At 47.2% G+C, this 13,446-nt stretch overlaps 1 protein-coding gene across 1 annotated transcript in view; it reads left to right on the forward strand.

Annotated features, from left to right (window-relative positions):
* The window catches only part of prr36b (proline rich 36b), a 35,716-nt gene extending 28,296 nt beyond the window's left edge, over window positions 1–7,420 (forward strand). Inside the window, exons 4-5 of the mRNA XM_079253457.1 lie at window positions 2,481–2,689; window positions 2,845–7,420. Of these exons, the coding sequence (XP_079109583.1) occupies window positions 2,481–2,689; window positions 2,845–6,008 (3,373 nt within the window). The 3' untranslated portion in view covers window positions 6,009–7,420. The remainder of the gene's footprint in view (window positions 1–2,480; window positions 2,690–2,844) is intronic.
* The last annotated feature ends 6,026 nt before the right edge of the window (window positions 7,421–13,446 follow it).

Here is a 13,446-nt window from a genome sequence, read left to right on the forward strand (position 1 = left end):
AATATGCTGCTCATCTTTGAGAGGAGAGCTCCTCTTCGACATAATTGGTTGCCTGTGCTGCAGGGAAGACGACTGCCTTAATGCTCGCTTTTGTCTTGCTCGTTTGCCCTTTTCACGGGTCTCATTATTCAAATTACAGCCTGCGTCTTGTTGTATTGCAACAAAGAAGCACCAGCAGGCGGCCATGTTTAAATGGTGATTTGAAGACATCTGCAGCAAAGCTAAAATGTTGTCGGCGACCTTCAGGCGACCGGGGCAAACTCGGAGTATGTCGCCGAGCGCCTGTAGCCAACAAACCATCACTCTGCTGAGTTTTCAGCTCCAGTGATTTTTCTGTTCAAACATTAGCTTTAACCTTCATTTCCAGCGTGTCTCTACGCGAAGCCTGTGGTGAAATTCACACGATGAAAACAGCTTTTGTTCTTTCACACAAGCAGCCCTTTGAGTTAAATGCCGAGCCATTGTTTGGAGGCTGCAGTCGATCCTACGGTCCTTTCAGTCATTCAGCTGACAGTCAACTTAATTACAACATTGAGCATTGCTGTGTTCAGGCCTGGGAGGAAGTTTAAACCCCTTAAACTCACATCTGGTCTTATTTGGTTATCAGGGCTCAAACAAATAGATGATTTCATGATCTGTCCTCCTTTATTATCTTGTTCTTTCTTTCTGTAGCATCTTTCACTTGAACTGAAAGGAATACTATCAGTACTGAAAGCATTCAGATTCCTTATTGTGTGATTTCTTGAAAATATTGCTTAAAGCTTGAGACAAAAACAATAAATATACTTGAATAAATGGTGTTTTATCTGCAGATCTGAAGAATGCGATCCTGGATATGGATCTTACTTCCTTCGCCTACATCTCCCTCTTGCCTTTTTCTTGGTCAGTGACCTGGTTAATTTCCAGCGCTCGCTAAACTCCTCCTGCCTCCTTGGATTATCCGCATTTCTTTTATCACACAGATTACCGGGAATGCTGTCGTTGAATATCCTGTTAGCATACTTCCTCTTGAATACCAACCTTTATCTTTCGATTCTTCGCATTTTCTGCTTGTTGTAATTCTTATCTTTACAATACAGAGCTTGTTTAAACTCAGTGCTCGCAGTCTCTTAACGTCTTTGGCCACGGGCCTCTGCATCTTAGAGGGAAAAAGTTAGTTTTTTGTCCTTTTCAGGCACTGGCAGACAAGCTGGGATGTTGTCTTTATGATGGAAGAAACGGGGAATATGATGAGTTTCCAGCTGTTTTGCTGAAATGGCACTGCCGTGACCCTACAGTCTCCGTGTCAGATTAGTTATAAAGCTGAAATTGTCTCAAAGCTGACACTAAATGATGTGGATAAGCACTAAAACCTTATTTGAACCACCAAAATGACCCCACCCCTGTTTTTTGTTTTTTTTTCAACCACATGCTGCACTCAGTTTAATTTAGTTTCATTTTACCAACCGTATTTCATTACACCTGCCAGGTTGTGAACCGCACCCACCTCTTCATTGCCCTCACACAATGTACTAACTAAACCTTTGTCTCCAGCTGAAGGGGGGGGGGGGGGGGGGGATTTGGAGAAGTTATTTTTGTTCACACAGTATTAAAAATTAACACAGTCCCAGCCATCTTCGCGCTCCCTCCACCTTCTTCCAGCTGCTTGTTCTCTTTCTGCCGGCACTAACTCAATTCTTTATTTAGAAACAGGCAGTTAGTGCAGCTTGGGCCCCGGAGAAGGCACACCACAGCCTTGTCAGGACTACTAGATGTAGGTTACTTTGCTCAGATGTGACATCTAAGCCAGCTTCTACGCCAGGACCGCTAGAGCAGGCAGGCTAACGTGGAGTGGGGGGGGTGATGCGATGCGATGCTGACAGAGATGATGGGACATGGTGGATTTTTAGGGGTTGGGATGCCCTCTGGGCTCTGCGCTGACTCACCTTCCATACCGCTTTGATTCATCTCTCTTGGGAGTGTGTCATGAGGCCTCAGCTTGTCGTTTAATGTTGTTCCGATGCTGATGAGTTGAAGATTTAATTGCTTTTGACATTGTTTTATCTTTCATACAAGTTCCATCCCAAGACAATAAAATACGATCAAGTGAATGAATTCCAGAAAAGGAAACAACAAAACAATTTAAGTAGGTCAAATAGTAACAAAGCAAGTTTTCCCTCATTGCTTCAAAGCAAATATCCAGTGTAGGGTCTCTAGTTTCATTCCAGCCATTTACACCTGATTGGGGTACCCTTGTTTTGGGGCATCCTCTGGCAATAGAATGACTCATATTGACATCCCAGAAGCTCATCACACAAGACGTAAGACGTTAGTGGTTTGGAAACACAAATGCTCAGTCGGTTTGCATTAATCATCATGTGCTCTATAAATAAGACAAATGACTCTCCCTCCAGTAGAATAACTAAGGCAGCCTTGGTCTTCAGCAGACCAAAGAGAAAGATTTTGGATTTTTTCTAACCTTCTACATTGTCTTTCTAAAGGCCTTCAGCCAGCACTACTCGTCCGGCTACTGGTTCATCTCAGTCTGCTGGCTTAACCAAGAGCTCCACGGCCACATCCAAGCCTGCCACTCCTAAAACTCCCTCCACCGCCGCCAAACCTGCTACTCCCAAATCAACCTCCACTACACCCTCTGGTGGCAAACCTCCAGTATCGCAGACATCCAGAACTACAACCCCTGTGAAAAAAGGTACAAGACCGGCATGGAAGATGTGATTGATGTCTAAAATTTGTTAAAAATGTAGAGTAGAGAAGATCTTTCTTATTCAGCAAACATCAGGGTTTAGTTTTGGAGAATTAATCGTAAAACTCTCTTTGATTGTTCCCTGTGCTGTGTTTTCCTAGATGTCTCCAAACCAGCAGCCAAAAAGCTTGCAGACTCTCCACTGACACGTCCTTCCTCTACAACCAAGTCTGCAGCAAAGCCTGAGACCCCCAAGTCGGCCTCAAAATCCGATGTCGCCACCAAAAAGCCTGCTGCAAATAAAACTGCAGAAACAAAGACACCCAACCGCCTCAAAACACAAGAGAGTAAGCCCATACCCTCTAAGACCCCTAACACCAAAACAGCAGCAACCAAGACCTCCAGCCCCAAGAAGACTGTGGGAAGTAGCACCCCGACCCCCGTAAAGCGTGGCCCCAAAGCTGCAGTGGCAGCTGAGCCTGCAAAGGAAATAGTTGCTGCTGTATCTGCTGCGGCAGCCATTGCTACTGCAGCTGCTGTTATCGCAGCACCAGAAGAGTCCCAGCTTCCAGCAGTGGTTGCCGTGGAGACGCCTGCTGCAGACAAAATACCCGAACCCACACCAGAACCGGTCCCTGTAGCAGTGTTGGAGCCAGTGGAGGAGCAGACACCTGCACCGATTCGGGAGCCCACTCCTGAACCAGTCCGGGAGCCCACACCAGAACCAGTCCGGGAGCCCACACCTGAACCAGTCCGGGAGCCCACACCTGAACCAGTATGGAAGCAGACTCCTGAGCCAGCCCAGGAGCCCACACCAGAACCAGTATGGAAGCAGACTCCTGAGCCAGCCCAGGAGCCCACACCAGAACCAGTATGGAAGCAGACTCCTGAGCCAGCCCGGGAGCCCACACCAGAGCCAGTATGGAAGCAGACTCCTGAACCAGTCCAGGAACCATCTCCTGAGTTCCCAGCAGAAGTCTCTCGTCCATCAGCCGGTGTAGAACCAGCAGCTGAACTTGTCCACGATCCAGCTTTCAGTGTACAAATGTCAGCCCAGATGGACCCGTTCAGGTTCCACGAGTCTGACCAGTCGGTTCCGTCTCTGGGAACCACTGTCATGTCTCCTCCCTGCTCCCCGCCCGGCCCAGGTTCTCCCATCAGGGAACCGCAGAACGCCTCGTCTCTGCTGGACATGGACGTACAGTCTGATGTCTGGGACCAGAACCAGGCTCCTGCTACCCACAGCCCAGTTGACATGAAGACCTTCCAGAAAGGGGAGGAAAAGGAAAACAACAAAGGGTATGAGCCACAGGGGTTGCACGAGGAGGAAGAGGAGGAGGAGGAGGATAAGGAGAACCTGTTGATGCCTACCACCACAGTTCCAGAGGCCTTTTCTGCTCCTGCACAACCTCACTTTCTGTGTGCCTCGCCTCTGGGTGACATCTCCTCCGGAGACCTGAGATCCCCTCATGAAAAGGAGGAGGCAGTGGAGAAGGCGGATGAGGAGATCAACGAAGATATCAACGAGGAGGAGGAGGAGGAGGATGAGGATGATGATGATGATGAAGAACAGAGGAGACTAGGCCAACAGCTTTCGTCCATGATGACCGACATGAGCACGTCTCAGCCCTCTGACGAGTTCCAAGCCCGGTCTTCGGCATTCGGTGGTTCGGCGGGTTGGCATGGCGACGATCTGCTGTCCGGGATGGACTCGGAGGACGTGAGCAGCTGCACAAGCAGCCGGCAGCCGGGGGTGTCGGACATCAGCAGCACCCTGCACACCGCCATACTGGAGGGCACCCAGAGCTCAGACGCCTTGGTGGACTCCAGCCTCCGAGGCTCGGAGGGAGATGGTAACCTCATGGGCTCTCCCAACGTGGAAACCCTCGCCAATGAGGAAGAGGAGGATGATGACGATGAGGACGAGCGGGTGGATGATATCGACATGAGCTCGGAGAAGGTAGAAGAGCATCAGAAAGGGTTTCAGGAGGAGGAGGAGGAGGAGGAGGATGAAGACGTAGAGATGCACAGCGAAGGAGTGATGGAAAGTTTTGGTAACGATGAAGACGACTTGAACAAAGAGGAGTGTTTAGACAACTTCAGTCACTCCGGTCCTCCTCCTTGTGCTCCCACTGCTCCCTCCTGGGGTCAGAACAACCCTTTCGCTGACACCTGGGGTCAGCCAGCCTCGCTGCTCTCTGTCTCCTCCCCGAGCCCCCTCTCCGACCACGGCGCCGCCGAATCCGAGACCCCCACCCAGTCTCCTGCCCAGGCGTACTTAGAAAACAGTGCCCCTTCATTTGCTCCTCTGGAGCCCCAACATCATCAGCCATCGCATGAGGAGATGAAGGATTCAGCTCCTGAGGAGGCACATGACCTGCTCACCGCCCCAGCTGTGCCCATGTCCCAGTCCAGTACCCTGAGCGGCACAGCGCTGGCCGCCCACAGCAGCAGTGAGACAAGCACGCCGGAGGAACTTCAGGACTATGACAGCAGTTCTGGGGTGGAGTCCCGCTCCGATAAACAGCAGACCCCCGTACCCACTGCAGTCCAGCCCGACATGGAACAAGACCTGGGCATTCACTTGGAGAAAGGTGACGGAGAGGAGGAGGAGGCTGAGACGCTCCCTGCTGATGAGGTTCTAGGAACTGGACCCCCAACTGCTCCAGCATCTGCCCCTTCATCCTCCTCCACCTCCGGCGACGAGGCCAGTGACACGGAGGGTGAGATGCAAATCAACGACCCAGAGGCACCGGTGGTGATAGACGAGAGGGTTGGATTTGAAAGCCCCCCTCCCTCCTGCAGCCTACCAGCTCTGGAGGAGGATGAGGAGGCAGGGGACATGGCAGCCGGAGAGGGCGAAGAAGACGGAGGTGGAGCCACGCCACAGTCAGCCAATTCTGTGGCATCTTACGGCTTCGACTGCACGACATCCAACTCCAACGCCCACTCCATGGCGGAGAGCTGCGGGAAGAGCCCTGGGATCTTCTCCCTGGAGAATGAGGAGCAGCTTCCCGAGGAGGCCAAGGACCCCTCCCTCATCAAGGAGCTGACTCTCCCATCTGCTGCTGCCGCCCAGGCCGAGGACCTGCTGGGCAACCCTGTGGACCTGATGCCTTTGGGCCACGCAGAAGACAACTATCCCGGTCTGGACGACCACCACTACTTGTTCGGAGGAAAGATGGCAGCAGATCATCTTGAGCAGGTCCCAGTGCCCAGTCAACACCTTGGTAGCCAGGAATCCGGAGACACCGGTGACAGCCAGCCACCCTACTACTCTACCATATGTGATAAGACTGATAGTTTTCTGGAAGGTAACGTATAAGTCCCTCCTATTCTCCCCGGAATGCACCTTTTCCCTGTAACGCACCTCCTTCTCCCCCGTTGTTTTTCTCTCCAGTTGGGTAGATGTCTTAGCAGGAAAAAAAAAAAAAAAAAAAAGGAGAGTTGAATTGTAGAAGATTTTTTCAAAACAAATGAAGGACGTGGAAAATATGACTGTAGCAATTTTAAAATCGAGCCTCCATCTTTCTTACCGTTCCGGTCATGGTTCTGAGTGTCTGGCTAAAACTCCCGTTACCAACAAAAGTCACTCCCGTTTTTCTAGCAGAATGTTGTTTTTAAGTAACGCTGCATAACTTGTGGCCCCCGACGGGGTACCGACTGACTGACTGGTCCAACGTGACTGAGCATTTAAACAGAAAAGGAGAAAAAAAAAAGGAAATGGACTCATTGTGTATTTATCCTACTGTTTCTACCGAACAAATGTCAATTTCTTTTGTTTTGTATTTGCTTATTTGTTTTGTTTGTTTTTTTCTTTTTCATTTTGTTTTTGTTAAACCTGGTCCTCCCTGCCCTATGTACACACTCTCCATGTTCGGCACCATAGCGATAGTCACATACTCTTTTTAAAGTTTTATGTTCTTGTTGCAAGACTTTTAGCTATTCAATAAAGACTAGAAATTAACATGGCTGTTTTGCCTTTTACAGGTTTATCGAGTTAGGTGTGGGAGGATTAGATTTAGGGCTGACCCAAATGCTTCGAAGCTTTGACTGTTACCACATGCGAGTCAGTATATGTAACCCATGTCATCAGAAATCCTAAACAGCCTATAAAACATAATATATTCTTCATTGTTACTCACTCCCAGTCAAAGATATGAAATAAAAGTGTAATTAATGCTGCAAGCGCTAAACTATATTAACAAAATGATGAAAAAAAATCCAGTGTCTGGATGTATGTGGTGTAGAAAAACCCATAAAAGTACAAGAAAGTTGTCAGGAAAGCTTTGAAACCCCCACAGACGGTATTTGGGACAGCCCTTAACTAGATTGCAGTTGGTGGTGTTTTTAATGTGTGCTTCGGGTTCTACAGTTTTTGCATAGGTCGTTAAGGTATAAAACGTGCATTCACTTCCAGTATTTGTTTCAGGATTTCTTTGTTAGCAGCTGAACTTAAAGCCTCAGTTAGCTGGTATCCTTTATGTTGCAGCGAGTCTAGCGTTTGGTGAGACTCTGCATAATCCTACGCGGCGATCACAGCTGAGCTTTACACTCGGAAACTTTTCCATACCAGGCTTTTTGGTTGACTATTTCAACAGTATATTGCATGTTTAACTAACAAAAAGACTGTGTACTACCTGAAAGTTGAAACAGTTCTTCAGTAGACTTGTTCAGAGTTGAATGGTTCACACTAGGTTATCTTTCAAAATTCCATTAAAACATCATTGTAAGGCATTTTGTTCCTGTTTCTTACTTTCCCAGTGGATCCAGCATGTTTGAATTTATTGTCCTCGTGTTCCAGTTGTGTGTTGTGTATATTTATGTTTCCGCAGTTGTATTTCCCTCGATGTATCTCCTCCTCGCCATGGGAATGACTGATAAACAGGAAGTGATGCAACATTGTACAATGGTGTTGCATAAAAAATGGAATTTTGCTAAATTAGTGAAGTAATCCCATCGTACATCACACTCACATTTTACCACTAATGGAGGAACGTTGTACAACCAATATGCAAACAAAAACACAAACAGAGCAGAGATGAACTCATGAACACCACCTGACTTGTCAAACGCCACATGACGCCTGTAACAACAGGGCTTAGTCCTGTTTTCATTACGGAGTTATAATTTTCATCAGATAAATCTACTGGAGCTGCAGTAATAAACAGATTATCATCCCATAACTTTAACCAGCTGCGAGTACCATCCAGCTGTCATACATTAGTATATAATAAGCTGCCGATTAGCTTGGTCTGATTGCACGATGACCAACAGATCCTACTGGTTTTCTGACATGGAGTTGGGAAACGGTCCAGTTAAAGCTGGGGTAGGTAATCCTGCTTAGAGACATTTTTTTTTTACTCTGGGTGAAGTGGTTCCTCGTCCTGATAGTAGTTTATACATTTTGTAATCATGAACAATAAGAAAGATAGTTAGACCCGTCAGTTTACTGTAAATCTGTAAAAACTCTGACCAATCCAAACATTTGGACCCAAATGGAGTTGTTCATTTATATTTTGTAAGCTTCTTCTCCCAGCTCCCCTCCTCCCCCTCCACCAACACATACCTGATAGCCACATCCTGCATATAAACAGCATGTTAGGATGGAAATACAAAGTAGTGAAGAACAAACTCGGGAAGGATTTCCGACCCGGCTCGGTTTATTTGCCTCCTCCTTCTAAACAACAGAGAAAGATGGAAAAAGCTGGAAATAAAAAAACCTTGGATCACGCAAGGAGCAAAACCAGAGGGGGAGGAGCCAAGGCAGGGGGAGGAGCCAAGACCGGATGCCACTTTCACATCCTGCTAGCTCCCCAACATTACATACCCCAGCTTTAACATGAAGCAGATGAAACACTACTAGAAAGTTGGACCTGCTGGCAAAGTCATCTACAGACCGTTCAAAACAGTTCATTGTGATGCAGGTAATAAATTCCATATTTGTCCAGTCTGATGACTGTGTTCATGCTAGCCAGTTTAACCTCTGATTGAGCCAGGTTGGGGGGGGGGGTCTCCACTGGCTAGAGACAGCAGAAGCTGGGCAAAAGGGACAATTAGCAACATGCCTTTTAGCCAGAGAGATGAGAAGTTCATGATGCTAACACATGTTTGACAATGGAAAACACTGAGCAAAGAGAAGAAAATGGGAAGAATTGGTGAAAGCATTGTGGGATGCGAGCAGCAGTCTAGTCCTACAGCAGCGTAGCTAAAGGGACGAATCCCTCACCCCTCAGTAAGACGTGTACAGAAAAGATCTGAGCCTAATTTTAACCCCTTAATGCCAAACCCAAGAAACAGCAGATATAAAATCCACATCATTTTTAAAGTCTGATGTCTTAATGTGCCGCTTTGTTACATGTTTGAGTTGTAGTGCTAAAATCCACCACTAGGAGGCAGGAGCCACGTATTGGGTGCATTTATGAATTCTTGTTTTTACCGTAAAACATAGCAAAAGATCAGATGCCATACATTATGAGGGAAGGGGTTAAAGGTAGAGAGGGTGTCCGCCTCCCAGATCCAAACTGGGAGCTGATGACGCAAGAGAAGGACCTGATAGCCAAATGTTCTGCCTCCTGTTTTACCCCTAAAGACCTTAGAGACCATGCTTAAATCTGGCGGCCTGCATGTACCAGCCACACATCAAGCACACAGAAGAGGGACCATCTTCTCTGCAAAGTTTGCAGGAAGTCATCCAGATGTTGAACAACATGGTCTGTTCCTCCGACGTGCCTTTTCCCGCTCAGTGAAACCAACACATTCATTTCTGTTTGTGAGACTAAACAAGCTTCTGTTCAGGTTTGAGGACACATTTAATCAGTTACATTTACATTTCATGGCTTTGTGGTTGTGCATCTTAACAAACATGTGAAGTACAGAATTCCTGTTTTTACACCTTAAAACCAAACAAATGATTTTGTTAGTTCCGTCCTGTTTGTCTCCTTTCTGTACTGTTAACTAGATGTGACCTGCATGTTGCTTCAGAGCAGCTCTGCTGCTTCACAGATGTTTCACACAAAGTGTGCTTCTTTCTGAGGCTCATGCCACCTTTTTTTTGTTTTTTGGAAACCCCTTTCTGTTTGCGTTCCACCTCCCTGTTAGATTTTCTCCTCCTTGGCCCCCCCGTCTGTTCCACCCGTTCTGTTTGCATGCATCTTTTATGGATGCTCCAAGTGATCCTCACTGTCTCACAGGAGACGAGAAGAGCGGCGAAGAGGATGAAGATCGCAAGCTTCAAACGCACTCGCGGGAAGACAACTGGAACCAGAACCACACCGCGTTTCCCATAGCAAACGGCCACTACTTGGCACTGGTTCCAGGCAACAGGAGGCCCATTGACCCGGCTCTAGCGGAGCATTTTGCAGAGATTGCACCTCCTCCTCCTCCTCCGTTGACCAGCACAGATGCTGGCGGAGACCAGCAGAGGAGGTTGGAGCAGCATCAAGACAAGCTGAAAGAGACGCAGCACCGTCAAGAGCAGGAGAGGCAGAAGAGGCAGTGGCTGGAGGAGGAGCGGCTCCGGTTGGAGCAGCAGAAGCAGCTGGAGAAGCAGCGCAGGGAGCTCCTCCAGCTGCAGCTGCAGCAGCAGCAGCAGGAGCACCGCCACCGCAGGCAGGTCCTGCAGTGGCAGCTGGAGCTGGAGCACCAGTACCGCATGCAGCAGAAGCAAATCCAGCAACAGCAGCAGCAGCTCAGGAGGAGCCCCACCGGAGTGATGCTGTCCCCCTCCGCCGGCCTCTGCACCATCTACGAAGCCATGGAAACCAGCGACGAGGAGGACGGGGATGCGCAGGAGACCCAGAAGCTGCTGCGCCCCATGCCCCCCCGCGACCTGGAATGGAACAAGAAGGTGGACATGGTCCAGCAACTCATCAACCAGACTTTGATTCTGTCCGGTGATGGAGGCTGCCCTCCTCTCCTGCTGCTCCCAGTGGGGGCAGGGGGCACCCTCAGCCCCCTGGAGAGCAGCATGTGGCCCCACCTGCCGCCACAGTTCAGCCCCCCTGCTGCGACAGTCACCTCGGTCAGCAGCTACTCCCCAGACAGCAGGGGCAGCTCTCCCTCTGGAGACTGGACTGTAGTGGAGGTGGAGACCCAACACTAAAAGAAAACGGAAACATTTAGATTATTTTTAACATATTAATGCACCGAAACACTAATTAGTTCCCCTGATGACAATCTGTCATCAAATATGCAATGAATCTACTGTAAATTAAACCTCACAGGGATACTAATGATAAATTACTCCTCAGCAAAGTGTTTCATATCACCATTTTTCTTCCTTTAATGGTAAATCCCCAGTAGACAAAGTGACCACACTAACCCAGGCTTGCTCATCGTGTTAGTTCATAACAGCATGTTTCTGTTTCAGCGTTCCTCAGATGTTTTCCTCTGTTATGCACTGAAGCTGCTTCAGAGACTCTTACATGTGATGTTGCACCGTCTCCTTTGTATCACGATAAGAAACAGACCAAAGTGGTCGCACCCCCCCCCCCCCCCCCCCCCCTCCCCCTCCCCCCATAAGGAGGGACTATGAAGCTATGACAAATTGCACTTATGTCCTTTATTTTGTAGGTAGATGTAAGTCCGCAGGTAAGTGGCAGCGCTGATGATGGATTAGTTTATTTATGGTCGTTTCTGTTTAAATCTTTGTGAAATGTTTACGTAGGGGGGGGCTTGGTTTAATCTGTGTGCCCCCCCTTCAGTCCTACCAACCACAAGTCTGTGGTGAGCATTTCGTGTTGCTGTGACTTCTCTAGACAAGCAGGTTTTTACAGACTTAATGGAGCTGTCAGGGAGGAGGAAGGGAGGACGAAGAGGAGAAGGAACTCCTTGTTTAGCTGTAAGGAAAGGCTTTGTGGGGGTGGCGTGGGGGGGGGGGGGGGGGGGGGAGGGGTCCATCCTTACACTCGCATTCCGGGATTGCAGCCTCATTTCCTGGGTCGGCCTGTATTCAAGGAGTCGCCGAGGTTACGATGATGTCACTATGAGGGAGAAAGGCGGATGCTGAGATGAGACAATGGACCAGTCTGGATGGGCACCTGGGAGGGGTTGGGAGGCATGGGGGAGGTAAAGGGAAGGGGAATAACAGACTCAAACCATGCTTGATATATAAATTTATGTGAATCTTCTCATACTAAAAGGGATTTTTATACATATTTTCATCTTTTGTGTGTTATTTTGAATGATTTGTGCAATATTGTCCCAAACATATTTGGTATTTGTGCCAAGAAGTATCAGGTTGTCTTCTTATGAAATCTTCGGTGTTACTTCATATGTCGTAAGTTAAGTCTGGGAACAAAAAAAGGCACTTTTGTTTGTCTTTGTTGTCTGCACAAGGTAGGTGAAGACAGTCTGAGATGATGGGAACAAAGGAGCAACGCCGCCACCTGTTGGCTGCGTGACTGAGACACGAATCACAAGATCTTCCCTCTTTAGCTCCGTTTTATTCATTAGCCATGAGACAAATGCACTTTTCTATGAGACTACACAGTTACAGGGATCCTAAATTAATATTAATTATATTAAATAGATGATGTTTGAGAGCAGAATCTAGTTTTCTAAAGTATTTATACTAATATCAGACTGCATGAGCTATGACTGCGCTTGTGTAAAAGCATAAATCTCAGCTGCTATATTTGATATTAAGAGTTTATTGGTTTATCTCGACACAAATACTGCATGCAAATATAAGAGTATACCTGTACGTGCACCTACAGTCGGCAGTGCCTGAAGCTCCTTCCCACTTTTTTTCAGATCTTTGCTATGAAATCTTATATATTCCGCTTGGTATGCAGTGAGACGAGTTATGTTATTGGTTCTGTGTTAATCTTAGTCTTTTTGTATGGCAGAACGTTTGTGGCGGTGTTTTGGTGCTCAAGTTGTTTTAGGTATGAATATAAAAAAAAAAAAAAAAGTAGCATCTTTTAGTATTAAATAAAATGGTTTAAAATCCATGGTGTGTGTTGTGTTTTAATATTTATGGCAAATTAAGTGGTAGAATAAAGTCCACCTGTATGCAGTATCCAAGTGTCACATGATCTTGTTTAGATACTTGCAAGCGACAACATCAAGACTATTGGACTCCTCCACAAAGTCGGGGACTAGCTGTAGAGGAGTACAAACCGGGGTTTGGATGTATAATTATAAATAAATGATTAAATGAAAACCCTTAAATCACATGGAGTACCATTAAACTCATGACAAAAGAAAAAATGGCAAATCCACCCAGAGAGGACTGTCCACCAGACCTCTGCTGGATCTGTTTATAGGACGGCACATCAACATAAAAAGGCACATTTAACCTGAATATGGGGCATCCAGCACAAGTCTATGAGGACTGAAATCCTGCAGGTTTTAGATGTTTCCCTTATCCAACACACCAGCTTCAAATTAATGTCTCTCCTGAACAATTTGTTCTTAATTCCTGTGCAAACATGTTGACCCATCTCCTGAATGTTGATTTAAATGTGCTGCAGCAGGAAACATCCAAAACCTGCAGCACAGCATCCCTCCAAGATCAGGTTTATACGCCCTCTGACATAAAGGTATGTGTGAGACGTAAACAACGGAAGGAGGAGGACAATGAAGAAGCTCTTCTGGTCAGATGAGGCTTAAAAAAAGGGAGTTTTACAACCATCCAGGAAAACAGGCTGTCTGGCAAAAACAAACAGGAGAACCATTCCCATAGTGAAGTAAGGTGGTGGTAGCATCACGCTGTGGTTATTATTTTATTATTCATAATAATTGCAGGAATAGGGTAA

This window comes from Telmatherina bonti, assembly GCF_933228915.1.
Source record: "Telmatherina bonti genome assembly, chromosome: 14".
In the NCBI taxonomy this organism is placed as follows: Eukaryota; Metazoa; Chordata; class Actinopteri; order Atheriniformes; family Telmatherinidae; genus Telmatherina; species Telmatherina bonti.